At 33.8% G+C, this 23927-nt stretch overlaps 1 protein-coding gene across 1 annotated transcript in view; it reads right to left on the reverse strand.

Annotated features, from left to right (window-relative positions):
- Nucleotides 1-2436: 2436 nt before the first annotated feature.
- Nucleotides 2437-23927, reverse strand: part of LOC120624694 (fringe glycosyltransferase) — a 28470-nt gene continuing 6979 nt past the window's right edge. The window contains 7 exon segments of the mRNA XM_039891370.1: nucleotides 2437-2904; nucleotides 3300-3477; nucleotides 3981-4051; nucleotides 4131-4216; nucleotides 4571-4718; nucleotides 15924-16026; nucleotides 17193-17241. Of these exon segments, the coding sequence (XP_039747304.1) occupies nucleotides 2850-2904; nucleotides 3300-3477; nucleotides 3981-4051; nucleotides 4131-4216; nucleotides 4571-4718; nucleotides 15924-16026; nucleotides 17193-17241 (690 nt within the window). The 3' untranslated portion in view covers nucleotides 2437-2849.

Consider the following 23927-nt stretch of genomic DNA (forward strand, 5'->3'; position numbering starts at 1 on the left):
ACATGTAAACTGTTGTGGTTACCTATGGCAGTTATGTGAACCTTAATCAGTTTGTGTGCGGCATCGTACCAGAACGCGAATTCGCTAGACATCTTTGTCGGTTATCAGCCACGGCCATATTTCAAAGCTTGGTCCTCTACCATTTTAGACTATATCATAATTTATGATAAGGTGAAATTGCACTCAAGGGCCAACTTGTGGTGGTAAAAAATGTATATAAACTAGCGACTCGCCCTGGCTTCGGTTGCAGTACAGCACATGGGACAGTTTAAAGTGATTAATAATGATTATTATAAGATGAGCGCGTTTTATAGACACACACCTTTGACTTTCTTGGCTTTTCTTTTCTATAATATACATGTATACTACATATAAACCTTGCTCTTGGATTGCTCTACCAATTGCTGAAAACAGTATTAAAATCCGTTACGTACTTTTTAATTGCAATTTTTTATTTACAGGTAATTTATTCCAATTTTATTCTAGCCCAGTAAATCATAATTTTACTCCATCATTTGTTTAGTAGTTCTGAGCAATGAATAAATTAAGGCGTTATAAAATGTGTTATTAAATCACGTTAATAAAGTAACACAGAGTAGAAATAAATATAGGCACGTCGATAAGGACATTAACCTAACATTCCATGAATGTTAAATAGCTGAGTAGGCTGTCGCCAGACATCTCTCCGCAATTTGCGACAGGTTCACGTAATGCATACCATTAGTATTCTATAGGGGCCGGCATTTGTTTTTTTTTTTATCTTGACCTCTACAGTTTGTAAGTTTATCGACATGTACCTGCATATTATCGTAAACATTGGCGAACATTTTATGTGATAATAGTTAAAAAACCGAAAAAAACACGCTGTTTTAGATTGTCCTTTTTATAAACCTATCATTGCAATTTACCTTACCCAGGTTTTACGCTATCTCCGCTTTTGTAGATAACCGAACTAAAAACGAGGCTCATTCGGAAGATCTCAATCAAGCTAGTGCGAAATGCTACTTTTTAAATTATTGCATTGTTGTCGGTCCCCTATCTTTGTGCTAAGTTTAAAATAAATCCGACGTTTTAAAAGGGATGAAATTCATGTAACATACCTACATACAAAACTAAAATAACAGCGTGTTAAAAATATTAAGGATTCGTCTCCAACGATGGACATTAGCTATTAGATTTCACTTTTGACAAAGTGTCTCTTGAAACTGCAGCTTGTTTGAAGTCATCTTTCTAGGTTAAGTACCCGATGAGCTAGGTACGTTAATGGCTGCAGCTATTTGAAGTTATCCGCCACGCTTAAAAACCAAATAAACTAGGCGTTTCGGTAACTCCGGTTCGTTTTCGAATCTTGTCATATCTTACGGGAAATTGATTACGGGAGATACTCAAAACGTACGTGTGTTGATTGTTTACATAACAGGTAAACAAGAAAATTTAACAGAACTCAAAAAAGTAGAAAACTACTAGCACTTTATTTGCTTCTTTATAACAAGGAATACGTTAAGTACGAAAGTATATGATCTATACATATTAACTTTGTACATTTTACTTGGCACCGACATAAAAATGTTGTAGCAAATATTAATTTCTTGCTTTTGTAGTTATATTACAAAGTCGGTTATCTTAACATTTTTTTAAAATCAATACTTTTTTTACTGACGAAAGTCTATGGCAAGCTCACATGATATCGTTAACTTATACGAAATGTCTGGCACAGCTGCTCAGCCAAAAAACTCTAAACCCCTTACTCATAAACGTTGAAAAGGGGTTGCATAGGTACGCAAGGATTTTTCCTAAGAATGTAAAAGATTGGAAACAGATAGAGAAAATCTTGTATACCGAAATTAGTATGCAACTTCTACTAAAAACTACGTTTGCGAAATTGTATACAATTTTACAAAAAACTACCAGTTGATATCTTGGAGATGTCTCTGAAAAAGTTCAAGTTTGTATTAAACGTAAGATTATAGAAAAGTCCTATTATAGTTTTAAGGACTACACAACGATAAAAATGCTTGGATGTAAATTATTGCTCTAACCAGGTTGCTTCTTTGATAGTTTTTAGTGACAATGTGAGATAGTGATAACAAAAAAAGAACGACCGGCTAACTTTGTTGTGGGCTTCTTCTTAGACCGGGGCGCGTTTGGAACCCTCGTATCTTTAGTTTTAAGTTGACGAATTTAGTTTTCGTCATCAACTCACTTCTGTGTTGTATTTTACATGTAATGTACGCATCAAAGTGCCAAATATTTGACTTTGACTTATACAATTTGTTATAAACAGAATATGTCACGTAAATATTTGTAACAAAACGGTATCTATCGAAAACTGAGCCTGATATAATTGTGCACGCGAACTATACATATTGGTGGTTCAATAAAATATGGTATCAAAATTACAATTGTTTATTTGATAAACAACCTATCAAACAACTTCATAACACATTTGACTGGAAGAAAATTTAAATACAACATATATCAGTAGATCTAGGTAATATAAACAGAACTTAAAATTAAATATAATTTAATATCACAGTTAAGGTTTTCATTAATCATTAAACTATACAATACAAATGCTCCATATATTGCTTAAACCATATTTTTTAAATATAAAATTTAGATTTCTACAGAGATTGTTAACCAATATCACATATCACAAAATAATTTTCAACTTTGTCCATATATACTCAAAATGTATTTTAAAGAAATGTTAATTTATTGCACTACTTAAAAAATACTTAGATCTTTATTTTAAAGCATACATTAGCGTGCTTTAGTGATAGGAATGTAAAGATAATCTAATATGCAATTAATTATCATTGAACATTTTGGTCACTTGCGTTTCGGTACTACCTCGGGCAATATTTGAAGTAAGGAAAGAGGTAACAGTGCAGTGAGAGGAACCTGAAACAAAAGATACAAGCATTTTAACTTAAATGCTTACATGCATTTTTATAGATGAACACCTGATAATATGTTAAGGTGGTCATAATACAAAACCAATGCTTTCATAAGAGTCCAGTATTATCTGTTTAAGTTCGCTGTGAATCCCTATAACCATGGTACGTAGAATATTTTTGGTAAATAAAAACTTTCTGTTTCTTATCGATTATCGAGCGAAACAGTGCCTTAGCAACATATTATAAATTCAAGAGAACTGCGTTGCTTTAATATTATATAGAAGGAGCTTTATAATATGATTATAGCAAGAAGCTTTCACATAATGCCCAAATCCTACCTCTATTATCTATGCTTATCACATCACTAACTCTCACTAACTATCTATACTGTGGTCTCACCTCGTTGGATCATATCTGTAGTTGAAGCCCGGAACATTGATAACGTTCCAGCCTTTAGATGTCTTTGAGTAACTGAACGATATTTGGTCTCGGAAAGTTTCCGGATTCAATAGTTTCATTTGCTCCAAATGCGAGTGCAGTTCTGGTAATCGAGTCAAGTTTTTCTCCATAAGATGTTCTGTAACAATAACAACATTTTACTTTCTAATTTAATGAAAGTTTCGGTTCTTTCAATTAAATACATTTCTTATTTCTTGGTTTTCCATAACTGAAATTGAACTGAACTAACTGAAGTATTGTTTCGTTGTTGAGTAGTTATAGTACAATTTTTTGTTTTGAGAATCCTTGTTTTTTACAAAATCTACTTGTTTATTTTACAGTAAGGCTTGTGTTTTAATTTTTGTCACTTTGCTTGTAGACGTCAATTAATATCCTTATCCCAGAATTGTTCCTGTCATAAGCAGAAATCTGTTTGTTTATTATTGTACTTTGTTATAGACAATTGCATAATTTTTCTTTTTTGATTGTTATATAAGCTTACGAACATTGAATTTCATTGGCGGTAAGAAAATAATATATTAATATAATTATATATCTATGTGTAATTCTTTCATTAATTGGTTTTAAAAACGATGGGTATTAATATATATATGCCATTATAAATATATAAGATAGACATACCTATAATATAACCCAGAGTGACATCATCTGGGAATCGAATACTCTCACAGATACTGATGAATCTGCCACCACTGAAAAATATATATAAATTAGAAAACATAGTTTTAATGTTTAATTAATAAAAATGACACATTAAAAATATATTTTTACCTTGCTATTGGTAACATTTTTAAAGCTAAACTTCTGCTTAAACATATTCCGGCACCGCCAGTTGCAAACCAAAAGGTGTATAATAACTGAAACAATTGAAATGTAAAGTTTAAGTCTAAATAAAAAATTGCTTGTAAATTTTGAAATTGAATCGATATGAATTTTAGACATAAATTATATATGGAGTATGTCGCCCCTTATATACTAAATGTTTTATTTGTGTCACGTTTGACATTTGAAAGGTCAATAATTGAAAAGAGACAAAACACGAGAGAACAGAGAGTTTTTAATAATGAGTGCATAATAAAATAAGAATTCGAATGTATCATTCATCAATTTTGATCACATATTTTTTAATGCATTTCCAAGTACAATAGTGCATGCCACTCATAATATAAGTAAATATTTTAATGACATAATATATGTTTATTGATTCGTACCTGATTGGTGGGCTTCTTAAACATATCTACAGGTTTGTTCACAGATGTCTTTCCGAGATACCAGTCTTCTTGATGGTTATATTTTTGTAGCACAGCGAGCAACCGTGGAACGTTGACGTAGTTGTCATCATCAAAGTGACAGAACCACCTGATGAAGAAAATTAAATATTATTTATAATCATACCTACTGTACCCATGTAATCTATAAATCTGTATTTTAACTTTAGCTATCCCTACCTGAATTACAAAGTATATATTTCTCAGAGTTACTTATTTCATGCAGCATCGTAGCAACGGACTGCATCATATATGTGAATGGCTAAACTGGATTGATGAAGCTTGGTTTATTTAAGGTCTTGGAAGAATGCACAGGACTATTGGTTTATTTTGCCATCATTAGGACCCAACTACAGGGCACGGCTCTTATCTCAGAATGAGAAGGGATTAGGCCGTAGTCCACTATCTTGACTAAGTGCGGATTGGTAGACTTCACGCGACTTTGAAAACATTATTGAGAACTCTCAGGGATGTATGTTAAATCAAGTAATATTTAATAGCTTCATTTAAAAAGCATATTATTTCAAAAAGTTAGAGAATAGATGAATAAAGATGAATATAAATACTAAATAGTCTCCAGTCATCTCACATGCTAATACTGATGACAGAAATGAAATATAATGTAACCAACAGCTGCCGCACTCGTTGTTGTCAATGTTGTTTTTTTAATAAATTAAATTACATGCTCATTCTCATAAGACATGAATAAAAATAACTTCAATGAAGTACCAGTAAATTCGAAGACTTGGTCTTCGTATCATTAATGATTAGTAGTGTGGTGTAATTTGCCGATATTAAAGTGAGCTCAAATAACAGGAGCTCCGACCGCGTAATTTGAGACCACATATTGCAACATGGCGTACGACATATAATGGCCACCTATGCAAGTCATAACATGGATCAGGTTTTCTTACGGCAAAGTAAGAAAAAGCTTTAGTCTTCTATTGAATATTTAATGTAGTTTGTGAAAAAGACGTTTTTTCTTCTATGTAAAACTAAAGACATTAGTAATAACGAGTAGGGTTTAAATAATAATAAATGATTACCTTTCAATGAAAGTAATAAGTAAGGTTAAGTTATACAAGTCTGTTAGAAGTGAAAGAATAATGGTTACTAAGCTCTTTGGATTAGCAAATTAATTATTCAGTTGTAAGATGTTGATGAGACATTGAGATGATTATAGTGAGTTTAAGATGACCCCAAAGAATCCTTGAATGAAATTGATGGCGGTTATAGTCTTTACAAATATGTAGCCATAACTTATATAATATCACGGTAGGAACAATAAACGGGGAATGGGCTTTGTAACAAAGCAGGTAGGTAATGTAGACAATGTGATCGTAAATATCCTGGAACGGATTAATGTTTACGAGTTCCAACGCGATGCTAGTTCCAAATCTCTTCCCCACCTCGGATACCCCCATCATAGGTTCACCTTCATTTGAAACTCGAATCCGGGATTACTGTTAATGCAAAAAGTAATAGACATAGATATGATATGACTTTGGATTCAGTACAGTACAATACTTGTCTACTGTTTATTAACTTCATAGTAATCCAAAAAATTGGGCTATCAATTTCAAAAAGACATAAGTGCGATAAAAAAAAACATAAGTTTTATTATTCAGGCCCCTACTACCAACGCTTAAAATAGTAATGTCTTGAAATCACAGTTTATTTGCCCTAATGCTGTAATAAAACATCGACAATATTATAATAATACTGATTTAAGGGATGGTATAGTAAGGCCTGTCTGTTCATTCTGTAAAATTTGGCACATCCAGTAAATCTTCTAAATCAATGCATTCCATTTCATAAATCTCTGTATTTGCTTCTCACAGAACCTATGTGGTTTGGTTGAGGGTATTACTGTACAAGACATACAAAGTGGACAAGTCAAATAAAGCCTTCGTAGTTACGTTACACTAAAACGGCGCTACCGGTAACTTGTACCGGTTTGCTTATAGAGCGTCATATCTCTTGGCAAGCTCTAGCTTGTATCACCTACAGATGTGCTTATACACTATTCTTGTTGTATGAGTAAATCTCTAGGTGAGAATGGCAAAAGTCTAAGAGTAGAAAAGTTTGGTTAATTTATTTTTTACTGTTCTAAATAAAATAAATTTAATATTGATATTATAAACAGGCACAGGGAACCTCGTGCCTCTTAGATATACGCTTTGTAAGTAGGTAACACTAAAAATTTTAGACAGAGAAAATTATTGTTTAGTATGAAAAATATTTTAAGGATATAGAGTTATTATCCATTCTATGAGTTAATATTATTGGTATTTTTTGTGTAAATATAAAAAAAAAACTTTAAACGGTTGATTTTTTTTTGTCGGTTACACTAATAATAATTAATCGATATCGAATTGGAAGCATTTGGTTCCATCAAAGTTAGGGAGGAAAAGGGCTTTTATAATTATATTAAGTTTATTATATAAAATAAACTTTAAAATGATTTTGGAAAAGAGCAATCTTGACGGCTCTTCTCAGTGGAATCTGCCTTCCGAACCGGTGGTAGAGTCACTACAAACAGACTTGACGTTTCATAAGTGCTTATTAATTAGGCCTACTTGAAATATTGAATTTTGAATTTTGAATAACAATGTAATAGCACATGTATCTGCAAAAATAATAAAAAAACACTTCAAACGTAGTATATATTTTTTGTCGGTTGAACTAAATCGGCGGTAATGAGAAAAAGTGCTTTTAATGGATTACGTTTGACGGAGAGTGAAAATATTTATTATTTAATATTTAATGCTTATTTTTGAGCGATTATGCGTACATTACTACATTCGTAAACTTAGCACTAAAGTTACGAGGGTTCCAAACACACCCTGGAAAAAAAAATCCACAACAAATTTAGCCGACTTGTCAACAGGCTAAGTTAATTTGTTTGACCGGCCGGTTTCGTAGTATTCTCATTTAAAACTGTTTAAGAAGCATACAGGTCAGAGCAATAATTCACACCCTAGCTTTTTTATCGTATATGTAGTTCTTTATACTATAATAGGACTTTTATGTAAGCTTACATCTATCGGTAGATGTTATGACGATGATGATGAGGCTGAAGATAATGAATGAGAGTATATACCTATATGAAATATACAATAAAATCTGAAATTATATCAGAGCTCGACATATTTTATGCTATCGGAATATTTTACTATCAACATCCATTGCGGTTTTCCGCCCGTGTGCTATAATTAAAATAAATCAGATAAGTAAAATGAGAAATGTATTTAAAGAACTTTTTCAATTTACGGACAATATATAACCTACATTATGAAATTAATGGGCATAAATAATGCGTTCAAAGTTACAATATACCTACAACTTTATTGTTAAAGAATGGAGCTTATTTATTTTACAGAGAGAATTTGAACTTTGTTCGTATAACTGCAAGATTCATATTTATTTGGGAGGTACACAATGAACTGTAATTTTATTATGTTCGCTTTAAAGAGTTTAATTTGAAATGCCAAATTGGCAATTAAATAAAAGACTGGTTTTAACGATATTGTTTCGATATCTTGAACTGGAAACAAGATAAAAGACATAAAAATAAAGAAAAGCTTACACGAATGATAGACATAGGGACACCGTTATTAGCTAAATTGTTTGACGTAATAAGCGTTTGTACTTTCGGATATAAATAACTATTTTGAAGGTAACAGAACTGAACTTTCCAAAAAAGCATATTTTTTTGTTTTTGTAAAATATGGAGTTCCCGCTGATTACTAAGCCATGTCAATTTATTTTTGTATATTTTGTGTATTTATCATAATTAAGCATGTTGAAGTTACCTATAAGTTGAATCATTTGTGTTTCTAATACTTTGGCTATTACCATATGTCAATAGTAATAGTGTAACATGAGATTCTGTTGGTGGTTCTTCGAACAAATAAATGATAAATAAAATAAATAAATAAACAAGGCTACATTTATCAGTTTGTTTAGGGCACTACCCCGATCTTAATTTGCTAGATTAATCGTCGTAACTTAAAATTGTCTGTCGTCATGTTTTTTATCTTCTTGTGTGCAATATAAAATCATTCTTTGTCTCCATGTATATAAACCTATTAATTAGGTAAACCAATGTTTTGTCGGTTTGAGTTTAATACTGTATGAATTATCACATTTGAAAATGGCAGCATAGAACCACCGTACTTTTTTTTCTTTATTTCTAGCCAGTCTCCCTCGGGATTATTTGAAGTCTTTATGATTTAAAGTATACATTTAAATATGTTGAGACACTCAGCAGCTACGGTGGAATAAAGAATCTCACATAGAAATATACATATGTTTTATATTTAAACATAGAAACAGGAATCCAACAAAAATAATACTCTTTTTTTAGGCAGTCGTGTTTGATTACTAATAATCATAATATTAATAATAATACTAAAGTATTGAACACGAAAATTCAAAAACCAACAAGCAAAAATTAAAGAATTTCTTCTATGAACATAAATACCTATTAGAAGTACCTATTATAATTAAAACATAATGAGGTACCTATGTTGCGTTAATCAATCAATGGTAGCCTTAAGAGACGCCGTTATTAAAAGTACTAAATTAAGCAAGTTTGAAATAGAATTCATACCAGGACATCATAGTATAATACGGTATGAAGTATAAAGCATAAAGCAGCATTAATGTGTTGATCTTGAGTAAAACTAAACAATAAGCCCTGGGAAAGCAGTGAATACACCGAACTTGCTCTAACAAAAACAATTGTAGAAGGTTCGGGTTAAGCGTGAAAATGATTGTGAGCCCAAAATAATATTGGTCTTGCTCTCCAAAAACCATTAGCTCATGTTGTGTTTATTCAAACCAGGTGGGCTGAGATTAAAGAGCCGAGAACACAGCTTAAGCGGCGGTTAAGAATTCATCGGCGTCAATGGCTAGGTAAACTTTTGCGGTAAGGTTAGAGAACAAAGATAACGCGTGACACGTTGTGTTGCTATACTAACATTTAACCAGTAACTATACCAGGATAACGACTATGACACCTGGAGGTATCTTGCGCCGTCGGAGTCTCAATACAAGACTGAAGTGTAACTAATGCACCCTTTTTTATATCTTCATATTTACTGAAGCAATGTCATGAACATTATTTCATGTAAACTATTACAGAAAAGAATACTATTGTCGCCATTATAGAAAATAATACTATTATCGCCCACCTCTACCCGCAAGTGTCGTACGAGGCGACTAAGGGAATTTAATAGAGAACAGCAGCGTTCTCTGTTTTTACCATAGCGCAGTAGGTAGGAGCTTCACTTTGGGGGGGCAGAGTTCGAATCCCAGCACCACCTCTAACTTTTCTAAGTTATGTGCGTTTTAAGTAATTAAAATATCACTTACTTCAACGGTGAAGGAAAACATCGTGAGGAAACCTGCATGCCTGAGTGTTCTATATAATGTTCTCAAAGGTATGTGGAGTCCACCAATCCGCACTGGGCCAGCGTTGTGGACTACGGCCTGAACCCCTTCTCATTGTGGGAAGACCCGTGCCCTGTAGTGGGTCGATATGATGTTGGTGAATTTGCGGGTTATTATAAGTAAACCTTCAGATTACTGTTGTATGCTATTGATGATAATGATTATTCAATATATTAAATAAGATCTTTGTGTGTATAAAGTACTAGCTGTTGCCCGCGACTTTATCCGCTTTTGTTTTTGTTTTTCGAAAGACATGTGCCTCATAAATGTGGCAGCACTTTATGTATTTAGGATAGCTAAGCCTGGTGTAAAATCGTCAAACACTCTCACCCCCTCTCCCGAGAGAACTGAGCTTAATTTCGGGATAAAAGCCTCCTATATTATTTCTAATACCTTTAGGAATATGTGTACAAAGTTTCGTGATGATCGGTTTAGTAGTTTTTGCGTGAAAGCGTAACAAACAAACTTACATTCACATTTATAATATTAGTAGGGATAGGGATGTGCAACAATTGCCCCGTCAATTGCTTGTATGTTCAATTACGGATCACAAGGTTTAGGCAAGTCGGATTCCGGTTCAGGCCCTAAAAAAGTATGGTTTTTCTGTCAAGAAATTTCCAACACAGTTTAGTATCAAAATTGTTATTGTTCATCCTAGGTCTCCAGGGAGGATGTTAAGCTGAACATACCAGTACAGTGGCAGTAGTCGTAAAACATTGTTACACTTACAGGTAAGTACTCGAGTACCTATAAATAGAAGATTCACTCTCATTTGCAGGTTGTAGGGTAAAGGTATACATAGTTCCTATGTATTGATTACTTTCTCCTATTCTCTCGTCTACTAGAGACTTTAACAGTGAGATAAAAAAAAAAACATCCGGGAACAAGGTTCGAACCCCTGCACGCATTTCTAACTTTTTGCAATTATGTGCAAATTCAAAATTCAAATTCAAAATTTCTTTATTCATGTAGGCCTATCACAGGCACTTATGAAGCATTCATACATATATGTTTACATAATTGTAAGGGGGTGGTGATAACTTCGTTCGCCAACTTAAACCTGAAGCTACGACGGTTCCAAACGCGCCCTGGTCTAAAAAGAGCCCACAACAAACTTAGCCGGGTAATTTTTTTTTTTGTTATCACCATCTCACAGTAAATTTATATTAAGCTATGAAGCTAGAGGAATTCACACCCAAGCTTTTTTATCGTTTAAGTATCATCACGTGTCATTAATATTCCTTCTTTAAAGGTGAAGGCGAAAACTTCGTGAGGAAACCTCCGTGATTATCAGTTCTCCATAAAGAACGGCGAAGTCCATGCTATCCGCGCTTGTATTGTGGACTAAAGCCAAAACCCTACTCATTCTAAAAGGAGACTCGAGTTCTGTAGTGGACCTGTAAATGGTTGATAATTATGGCGTTAATAGCCTAGTGGGTATGACTTCGGCTTCACTTTAGGGGGACTGAGATCCATCCCGGTACGCACTTCTAAATTTCCGGAGTTATGTGCGTTTTTAATTTTAATAAACGTTTCCAGGAATATTTCCGGAATAAAGTAAACCCTATTAATTTCCAGGTTTTCAAATATGTAGTTTATAGTTTTCCTATATGGTTAAGCTTTACATTGATTAGAAATAGCCTTCTTAGAATGCCTTTATCTTACGTTATTTGGAGTCCACACAATATGTCTCTAGCACTTGAAAACAAAAAAGGTTGTGCTTGTTTTGGCATTTCTTTTTTCACCGACCTCTGCGCCTGCCTGACGTCAACTCTCCTTGGGAATTAGTAAGTAATATTAAAATATAAATACACACTAATTCCGCATTTATAATATTAGTATGTAACAGGTGTATTCATGGCCTACAAAACCTGTTGTTATAAGAAAAATACTTGGAACCATCTTGTCCATGATATGTCTGATTAAAGTTGTCAAACAATGGCTCATGTTCGTTGATACGGGCAAGCTTGTAAAAACAGAAGTTGAGAGCATCTTGTTTTTACTAAAAACAAAAACGCTCTCAACTCTCGCTGTGTAAACTGGCCGCGCAGTATTTTACTTTGTTTATTTTAATCTTCAAAATTATGTTTAAATATTATTTCTGTAATGACGACACCTGAGTCTATATCATCTAGTCATGTTGGTATTTAGAATGCTAATAATATAATCGATGCCTATGAAAAGTGGTGTTGGAGAGGGGAGCTATGTAAACCATAGACAACTATGAGTACAAACCTATCCTGGAACAGCTACGTTTTAGCACCAGGACTTAGTAACTTAGTAACTTTGATCTTATTGGCCATCGCTTGGATAAACAAAATAGTGGGAGGTGAGATAGAGGGTAAAATACAACGCGGCCGACCACCTCTTTGCTGGTCTGACCAGGTAAAGTCGCTCAATGCCAATGACAGAACCTAATAGAAGGCTTTAAACAACGTAACAAAAATAACTTTAATCCAGACCCGACCTTCATTAACGAGACCTTAAGCTAAACACCTTTTCTTTCTTTGTTCGTTTCTAATGAAGAAAAAGATAAAGAAGAGAAGAACATGCTTTTAATAAAGAATGTGCCTTCCCAAACACGTGTTTAGAAATTCTACCGAGTGGGTAGTGTGAGACAGCTGTCTTTTAGAAGTTGATTCAGTATATAGTCATTACACATATGCATAATATATCCTGTACTGGTCGTCCTTCATTTGGATTTATGGTAATGAACCAGATCTATGATGTAAAGGCTGCAGGTGCCAATTATTCATCTCTTGCGTAGGTACAATTAATTCCATTAAACATATTTTATTAGTATCACTATTTAACACTGTATTAATTGATAGACTTGGAGTATTTCTGGGCTTAGGTTTGTGGGCGCAACCTTCCTTTACTCTAAGAGCTAATAAGACTATATGCGTCTTCAATGGTCTTCCGATGACCAATATTTAGCACCTTGGAAATTTCATCGACTTTGCTATTTGTTGCGTGATGCTTCTACTTTGAGCAAACCCTGTTCTTTTATAGGACGCTGAGTTTTTTTATTGCGAGGCTATCATTACAAAGAAAGATGTTGTTTTCAGCGGTACGTTATTGTAGCATTTAATAATTCGTGTGACGTGTGACGTCTGACGTGTAAACTAGTGTGTCCAGTAGTAGAACATGATTTAGGTTAATTACTTTTAACGGAGAGAGGAACGAAACAAAATACTGATCAAGGTGGAATTGGGTTATATCTATAACGGCCTAAATATTTTGGGTTGGTTAATATATAACATATTTTCTGCCTTGTTTTGTAATAACTGAGAAGGTAATTTCCGAACAGGAAGATACAGTATCAACATATTATTTTGGACCTACCAATGCATAAGTTTAAAGAATGTGTTAAAACACATTTATTTATTTATTTATTTATTTATTTAGGGACAATCAACAGGTTACAACAACAACTCTTAAAAACTAAACAAAAAAATGAAATAACATATAAATGTAATATTGTAGACCCACTTAAAGACTGCCACAACTAGCAAATAAAAACTATATTGTTAGTTAGAAGGAGAAAAAACGATTAAGAGAGACATAAGCTAGCTAAACTAACACAAAAAAGAGTAAAGGAAAAAAAATAATAATAATAATAACTAAGTTTAAACAGTACCACCGTATTGCGATAGGAAGTGGTCCTTTAGTTTTTTTTTAAATATAGGAAGACTATCCCCTATTATGTCTATGTCAAGCACTTTATTAATGCTGTTATACAAAGTTAACAACCTATTAATAGGCGCTGAGACCCCCAGATTTGTTTTCGAGACGGCAGCTTTAAAAGGCATATAATTTTTTACACGACTGAACGGCCTTGGGATTCTGACAGAAACTTTGTAAAGTAGATCAGACGCATCTAGGGCATTATTACAAAGTCTATATAAAAAACAAAGGTCCAATAGTTTTCTACGATCAGATAGAGTTAATAACTTATAGTGCCGCAGTCTGGAAAATTTGGAAAATTTTATTACAGCGAGGTTATTATACAATTGATGAATTTCTTAATGACAAGGTTGCTTGGAGTTGGAAGCATCCGGCTCCGCTTTAATCTCTCACAAGATAGAAAAATGAATTTTAAAATGTAAAATGTAAATTGTTGATATTGGCAAATAGCAACTGCTGGGTTTCTTGCCGGCTTCTTCTCGGTTGAATCTGCCTTCCGAACCGGTGGTAGAGTTACTACACACAAACAGACTTGACGTTTCAAAACTGCTTTTATTAGGCCTAGTTGAAATAAATGAATTTTGAATTTTGAATTTTATTACAGACCCACTAAAGTGCACGGGACTTTCAGACTCCTATCAGATTGAGAAGGAATTTAGGCAGTCCACGTTGGTCGAATTCGGATTTGTAGACTTAACACGCCGTTGAAAACATTGTGAAGAACTCTCAAGCATGCCGGTTTCCTTACAGTGTTCACAGTTGAAGCACATATTTAATTGCTTATAATTGCAATGTGTATTTCCAAAAAGTTAGTTAGCGTACCTGAAAACAAACTCGGTTCCACCGAAAGAAATGCCGAAGCCTTACCCAATAGGCTATCACCGCTTCATATCGCTTTAGTCATTAAACGTGGCTTATTATTGAAGAGGTCTGCGCAATATTGTTCTCTTTCCAAATAAACTGTAGATACACTCGATAAAATATCCGACCAAATAATAACCCGACCATTCTCGTTATTCTGAGCAAATAGTAGAACAATATACATTCAATATTTTGCTTAGAAACATTTCGGTAGTTATCTACTTGTTATTAATTAGGTATTCATTTGAGATCACGTACATTAACGAAATTTGCTAATCGTATAACCTACATACTATACATACATATTGTAATTATACACTTGTTATAATTATTATTGTGGTATGATTAATTACACACATCATCTCGTGACATTGTAGGTAGGAGTATCAAGTGTGAATTTAGCTTTAATTGCATTATAATTAGTGGGTAATCAGTAGGATTTTTTATATGTCTAGGGTGTAATTTATGATAGAAAATTATTGATGATGAAGCCTGTAGCGGCGGCGAACTAATTGCTGGGCGTCCAGCTAGTCCTTGCTATGACTAGGTACTTTAATTACTATCCTTTTTCATTTTATCATATACCTAGGGTATAGAAGTGTCTTGAGTGCAGATTGCGGGCTTACTTTTTAGCATTTCAGTCGGTGACTTTTAATAATCGAATTGTATCTATTATTTTTATTAAAACCTTAACCTTATTAACACGTTGTATATATTAATAAGGTAATGAAATCCGAGATATTACTTCACAGGCTTTCGAGATATATTATTTACTGTTTCTGAGACTTCTCGGTAAATATCTCTACATCGCGAAGTGTAGGTACTATGCGTGTGGTACTGTCGGACTTTCATCTTCAATAGAGTTGTTATAAGAAAACACTTAGAATGTTGTAATTCGTTTGTATGAAAAAATAAATATTCTTCTTTTTAATTAATATTTTTACAGGGTACAGGCCTTATGAAATGAAGCACCCTTCAACAGTATTTCGTCATTCGGTTACACGTTGTATATTTAAGTTAGTTTATAAATTAATATTAATGAGACAAAAACTTAAAATGGTGCTATCCTTTTTACACAACGCCAATGTGAAAAGGACATCATTACTTTTAATCCCAACGATTAAGTTTTGTTAATTTGCGTTTGACAGAATTTGGACCAATTTCTTGTATGACACGTATATACCGCAAAAGACCCCAGTTTTGCTAAAAGTTTCTCTTAAAGCTCGTACAGAATCATGTAAAACTGCTCTTAAAGTCCGTAAAGCTTATTTATTATAACGACTTTACTTACTTTTTACCGCTCTCCAGAAAATGATCGTACTCCACGGACATTTTGCAACAGAGGTGTTTTAGCTGGTGTGACGCCGAGCACTTGGTGTTTACCATGTGACCGTCTGCGGGCAAAGAAGAACAAATTAAAGCTTTAAAACCTTGCCATTGAGTTGCATTTCGAATGCAAAGCCGCCAATGGGAGTGTTTTGTAGCAATGAACTCAATTGCTACACTGAAATGAGATTTGAAATTTTCAAACTTTGATGGCACCGCACATATAAGGAAACGTGACATTTATTTTTAAATATTATTATTATTGTAGCTTTAGTGCAGTTTTAGTAGTGTTTTCAGAAAAGTAATTTCGACGTGATTTTTGCCGACACACTCCTCACAGCTAACATGTAAGGTAACCTACTTTATTTTTAAAGCAATAATTGACGGACCAGATTAAACGCCCACCAGTTCGGCTAGCACATGTAAGAGACATTTTTCGGTACACAAAAATTACACTAGTTCTTTACGACCACAGACCCACCAAGAAACCACAGAATCCATAGACATTCACGGTCCAGACCACAGATGATAAATGTAAATGAATGGCCCAAACAGGTACCTACGGCAGAAATACCTACGATAGTAATTCCTCGGACGAGCTTCTGTGACGAAAAGCTCAGTAGAGCGTTTCGTTCGACTACTACCAAACACGCATCTATTATTAGGTGCTAACCACCTTTTCACTTAATGTTTAAAAATATGTGATCAATAATAATATGAATCTACTACGACAATGCAAACATCGCCATCTAGCCCCACCACTTATCCACTTGTGGGAATCGAACCCACGCCAGCCGACCGTCAAAATCGTTGTTATATATATACCTTATATATTAGAGGCAGAAAGGATTAATTATTATTTAAATTTTTTGTCAGCGGCAAGAAATCCCCATCTTTCGAAATCAAACCAGTGAAAGCGTGCCTGCAGCACACACATACACACAATATTTACTTAGCTACAAATCGCTAAGAAAAGTGTCGCCAAAAACATTCGGTCCCTATCTTAAAATTTGGTACTCGTGATACAGGTCTCCCTAATGAGAATTCCCAAACACTGCTGTTGGCTTTATATTGTACAGATCGCCTTGTATCATATAAGGAGTTTGTAATCAGTTCATTAACCCATTGGGAAATATAAAAAAAACAAAAACGCGGGGCGGCGGCTTAGATGTGTCTACAAGTTTAAGAAACTTTCATTGTGCATTAATAATATTTAAAGAAAATTACAACTTACTCGTTTGGTTCTGGTGCCGTGGGTTGTCTGTGTCTGTGAAGAACCATGTCTGAAACAAAAAACAACCTAAATTAGAAGAGAAAAAAAATTTGGTATACTGAATATTTTTACAAAAGTAGGTATTATGAAAACTAAGCTTAATTTACTATACAACTTGAACAGCAGGAGAATCTGGATGGTGTAATTTATAATTTCTTCAATCCGTATACTCCACACCAAACAGATCCTCGGCAATGTACCCTCTACGCACGTCTCGCTCCGAAAACGGAGCATCCGCAGGTGATGTTGACTTAACAATGAATAATTGTTACTGTTTGCGGAGTATATATAAATTAAGCTTAATTTTCATAATATACTATGGATTTCCGCAAAGTAACGCCTGCTTCTATCCATAAGTAGGTATGGTATTTAAGTTACTGTCCCTAACATAGGTGAAGAGTTTTATGTCGCGTGGTCGAATTCACTAATATAGTTTTAAAAATAGGTAGCGCGATAGAATCCGCTATAGCAAAAAAACTTTAAATCAATTTCAGTATATTTATCATTAGCTATTGCTAAGGTTCATTACGGTTTTTACTAATAACGTGGGAGCCCTTTGTTTTCCTTTGATATTTATATATATATATATATATAAAAGTATAAGTATATTATACCAATCTATCTATCCTATATACCTATAGATCTATGCTTAAAATCAAGCTAATTAGTTGCTTAGTTAGGACTTACAGGAAGAATAAACAAACTAAAACAATTTAGCATTTATATCGACGGCCGATTGGCGCAGTTGGCAGCGACCCTGCTTTCTGAGTCCAAGGCCGCGGGTTCGGTTCCCACAACTGGAAAATGTTTGTTTGATGAACATGAATGTTTTTCAGTGTCTGGGTGTTTATCTATATATTATAAGTATTTATGTATCTTATTCATTAAAATTATTCATCAGTTATCTTAGTACCCATAACACAAGCTATGCTTACTTTGGGACGAGATGGCGATGTGTGTACTGCGTAGTATATTTATTTGACGGCCGACTGGCGCAGTGGGCAGCGACCCTGCTTTCTGAGTCCAAGGCCGTGGGTTCGATTCCCACAACTGGAAAATGTTTGTGTGATGAGCATTAAGTGTTTTTCAGTGTCTGGGTGTTTATATGTATTTTCTAAGTATTTATGTATATATAATTCATTAAAATATTCATCAGTCATCTTAGTACCCATAACACAAGCTACGCTTACTTTGGGGCTAGGTGGCGATGTGTGTATTGTCTTAGTATATTTATTATTATTATTTATTATTATTTATTATTTATTTATTATTATGTAAGGATTTTAATGCAGGTTTAATCTCCTTAAAGCGGTGATAGCCCAGTGGGTAGGACTTCGACTTCACTTTCGAGGGGGCGAGTTCTAATCCCGGCACGTACATCTAACTTTTTTAAGTTAGGTATGTGCGTTTTCAGCAATGAAAATATCTTGCTTCAACGGTGAAGAAAAATACCTGCATGCCTGAGAGTTCCATCATATGAAAATGATGATGGTAATCTCCTAGACTCTTCAGATTTTATATTCCTATGTATGCCAGTCTTTCCTTAAAATTCTCATATAATCCACAGTCTTTTCTTAATTTTTTGTTGTTAAGTAACCAAAATATACCTAAATTAAATCCACGAACCAGTTGTGTAAAGAACGTTAGGTTCGGTCATCCGACAAGGTGACTGACTAGCTTTTAAATCACAGTGTTATTTAAGCGTCCGTGAAAAGTAATAAATTCCGTTTACGCCTGCAGTAGGTGCCTGCCTAGTTTATAAAACGATGTTTAAACATTTGGTACTATGGGATAAAACAGGAGTACATACAAAAAATATCACAACAAATATTATATATCTGTATAAACATAGTTGACTAGCTGTTGCCCGTAACTAAATCCGCGCGTATTGCGAAGACGTGCTAATGACAACGATTAAGAAAGTGAAAATGCTGAAATAGGATTTAGTTAATCAATCAAATCAAATAAACTTTATTGTACACCAAAGACAAAGCAATAAAAAAAACAACTGAAAGAAAAGGCATAATATAAAGGTATAAAGAAAGAATAGGCGGCCTTGGCGCTATTACAATGTTACCCAGAAAACTATAATAGTACGCCTTTTTGGCTTTAAAGTCTAAAAAAGTGAACTGAATAAAACCAATAAATACTGGCTATAAAATTATATATAGCCAGTATTTATTGGTATAATAAATATACATTTATAAAATAAATGTATATTTATTTTATAACATGTATATAATTTTATAGCACGTATTTATTGGTTTTATTCAGTTCACTTTTTTAGACGTTATAAAATAAATGTATATTTATTTTATAACATGTATAATAGGACTCACACATAAAAAACCATCAAAAACACCCTACTTTTTACGTAGCTATACTAGGTACACGGTACTTATTGCAATTGCTACAACAAACATACTTTGTTGCGAATAGCGAGTCATGTTTAATAAAGTGCAAAGCTTTACGATATTAATTATTTATTTATAGTCGCAGGTGTTGTTCAGAGGAAATCTACGACATGTCTCGAATAAAATTATCATTTTAATAATTCACATTAGCGATTTGTGTTCAGCAATAAATAATATGATTATAAGTAAGCTAGTAATAAAGTATGTGCAAAAGTAGACAATTTTACTTTTCAACAACTTTTTTATTTTTAATGCTAAGTTATAACTTATTTATATTTCAAGGCGTGTGAAATCATAAGAGTACATATAAAGAACATAATAATTTAAGACGGTCGTACCTACCATAGTAGGTAGGTATGACCTTCTTAAATTACTATGTTAAATTTAAAACATCTATTCTTACATATGTTTTTGAAATTTAACAATGATTGCTAATCGTTGCAACGGCTTAAAAGACGTTTTAACGGAAAGGTAAGGTAGGTATGCCGCGGGGAAAAGAAAAACATAACTAAATTCTGCGTAGGTAACTAATTAATACATTTTTCTCATTATCAACAGAATTATTTCCGCTTCGTATCGCTTTTGGATAACGCTATGTTTCAAACTATAAGCTGATTTTGGCCCGAGCTGGATTCGAACCCAGGACTCCGAATTTTTCAGTTAAACATGCTAACCACTGAATCGAGGCGGCATTACTCAAATAAACCTATGATTTATTATGCATATAGTTTTTAATTACCCTAAAGTTGGGCGGTCTGTAAATTATCCTCGGTAGATATGGCAACCCAATTTACATCGATGGGGTACCGAAGTTTGCTCATGATCAAGCTTATATTCAAAACTTTCCAACGTTAACTTTTACCACAAGAGATCGTATTACTTTGCCAACTTGGGTAAACAACAAATGTTAGTCCAGCAAAGTTCGATTATTATTTTTAAAAAATTGCTCAGGGATAATAATTTAAGGACATTTTCAATCCCCCTATTTATAAGAACTTAATAAGTAATATGAATTTAAACAGATGTCGAAGATTTTGTGTTTGCTTGAAATTGGTTTGCTTTGCGTCGTGATACCGATCTCTTTCACATTCTACATTCGCTCTAAACTTTTTTGAATTTTTTTATTAACGATATAAAACGGCCCGCGCTTGACGACAATCATGTCCGTTGGAAAGCAATGGTGAGGTCTAGGTTGGATCACGCTTGCCTATAAAAAGCCTATTCACTCTTGACTTGAAGGTACTAAAGTTATACGTGGCAGGATAACAGAAAAAAAAAATTATTCAAAACTTAAATGAAACTTAAATTGACGTCCTAAATATAAAGACTATAATTCTCAAACAAAACGTCAACAATATTGTACTAATACTACTTAAAGTGATGGTAGTAGCAAGGCTCACTTTAGTACCTACCTACACTATACGCACTATGTTCGGATGCACTCTATCACAGTAAGTAACTTTGATAAGTACTTTCATAATTCCTAAATTACCTGCAGACCATAACTAATGTGTAGTTCTATTATAACACACAACAATATTATGTTTTTAAACCTTGTACCTAATGCAGTTTTCAGAGCAGGTAAAACTTTAATGATCATCGGAGATAATTCATATTTTATAATATTAATACAAAAGTGTGTCGAGAAAACCCTACATCAAGTTTGACTAATGCAGAATCTGTGTACCGTTTAATCCGGCACAAAAAAAAATGATTACGCGCTAAAAGAAGTACCTACCTACGCCCTTTTCTATAATTTCAACTATGTTTACATTGACAAGGTAATGATACGAAAACAAAATCACGTAGCTTATCTGAACGAGAAAAGATATATTTTTATGGAAGTCGAAAAAAATTGGTTAGGTATTATTTAAAGAAGCAACCGAAAAAAGAGATCTGTCATCGAATAGCCGGGACAGCCTTCGTGATTGTGATTTATTGAGGATTTATGGAATTGACGTTGGTGTTTCGGCTATAGGATTACTTTTATGGTTTATGAACATTTGATAAAGGGTTTTACCTTATTAAGGCCCTTACAAATAACAATGACTTAGCGTTGGAATACAATACGTTATTTTTTTCACCTTTCAAAATATGTTAGAGCGTAACGTTATGCCATGTTTTGTTGTAAAGCAATCTTCTACTTTCCAAATATAGGCTAAAATTAGTAAACAATCTAAAATACTTTTAAAAGCAAAAAAATTGGTTGTGTTAACCTAATTTGATATTTTTATATTTTTGGTTAGTAGACATCACAAGTACAACGACTATTAATAAATTTGGGCGTATTTTACAATAATCGATTTCAACCACCGATATCGATCGTTGATTTTACCAATTTGACTTGCTTACAATTGCAACTACGTATTATATTGAAAATTTATTAAAATCTTTCATAAATTTTAATAGAAAGCTTAAAGTTAAAAATAAATCGTAAATTGGTCAAGAAACGTCGGAGAAATCAGTGAAAACACGTCATAAAATTTATTAACAAGAAACGCAGTTAATTGATATTCTCCGCTGGTATTAGGTAATGTTTAGGAGAATAAAATATATATATATAAATATATATATCCCAGCTCATTATCCTGATATGCTTGCATCTTTTGATTCCCGTAACATACATGCTATACTAGTGTCTGAGTCTTGGCTTAAAACTTGTTTACCTTCTACCTCTTATTCGCTGCCAGGTTTTAGGCTTATTCGCAATGACCGTGTTGGTAAGGGGGGTGGTGGAGTAGCGATCTACTTGCGTTCTTATATTCCTTTTACTGTTATTAGTATGTCTTCACAACCCCCCTTACCTGATGCTGCTGAGCACCTACTTGTTGAAGTTCTTATTTCCCATACCAAAATTCTTCTTGGAGTGTTCTATTGTCCACCATACGTTTCTGATTACTTTCGTTCATTTGAATCCTTATTAGAGAAAGAAGTTCCTCTTTATAGCCACTCCATTATTTTTGGAGATTTTAATACTTGTTTACTCAAAAATGATTATCGCAGCAAGAAATTTTTGACTACAGTGGAATCCTGTAATTTGTCTGTCCTGCCCCTTGCTGCTACGCATTATTCTCCTGGTTGTACTCCTTCTCTTCTTGACCTTATTATGGTATCTTCTCCGGATTTCGTCTTTAAGCATGGCCAGTGTCCTGCCGATGCATTTTCTTATCATGATTTGATTTATCTTTCATATAAAATACGTCCACTTAAAGCAAAATCGAGGGTACTTCTGCGGCGTAACTTTGGAGGAATTGACAGCCGTCGCTTGTGTGATGATGCTAGTCATCTGGACTGGGCGGCTATCGCAGCTGTTGACTCAGTTGACCGCAAAATTGAGATATTTAATTCCCTGATAACGCAACTCTACGATACGCATGCTCCGTTAAGACCAATCAAGCTGAAACATCTACCGGCGCCTTGGTTATCAGAAGAGATAAAAATTTTAATGGACAAAAAGATTGCGGCGAAATATAAATACAAAACAAATAATACTGACGCTAACCGGGAAAAATATCATAAAGCACGGAATCGCTGTAATACATTGTGTAGGGATGCTCAACGACGCCATATTCATAAGTCTGTTGAAAGTGGTGACACTGCTAAAACCTGGAAGTTTCTTGAGTCTCTTGGAGTTGGTAAATCATCTCATAGATCTTCTATTAACGTTGATATCGAACTCCTAAATAAACATTTTTCTACTTCTGATACAATTAATAGTTCCGATAAAGAACGTACTCTTAGTATTCTTTCTTCCCACTCAACTCCTAACTTTTTACCATTTACCTTCGAGTCTTTTACTGAATGCGATGTTAAGAAGAGCATAATATCCATTGCATCGAATGCTGTTGGTGTAGATAGCATTACCCGTAATATGATCATTCCAATTCTTGACGTTGTTTCCCCTATTCTAACCCATATCTTAAACTCTTCCATTCTCTGTAGCAAATTCCCTGAAGAATGGAAGTTTGCTCAGATTATTCCTCTACCTAAAAAAAACAACCCTTCATCGTTTTCTGATTTTCGCCCCATTTCTATATTACCATTTCTCTCAAAAGTTCTTGAAAAACTCGTATCTCAACAACTTAGTCTCTTTCTTAATAAGAATAACCTTCTCAGTTCTTTGCAATCTGGCTTTCGTCCTGGTCATAGTACGGCTACTGCTCTTGCTAAAGTAACTGATGATATTCGATGGGCGATGGATAACAAGCAGCTAACAATTCTTATTCTGCTTGACTTTAGCAATGCCTTTAATACAGTTGACTTTGACATCTTGCTTAGTCTT

Source organism: Pararge aegeria, chromosome 6 (assembly GCF_905163445.1).
Source record: "Pararge aegeria chromosome 6, ilParAegt1.1, whole genome shotgun sequence".
NCBI classification, from domain to species: domain Eukaryota; kingdom Metazoa; phylum Arthropoda; class Insecta; order Lepidoptera; family Nymphalidae; genus Pararge; species Pararge aegeria.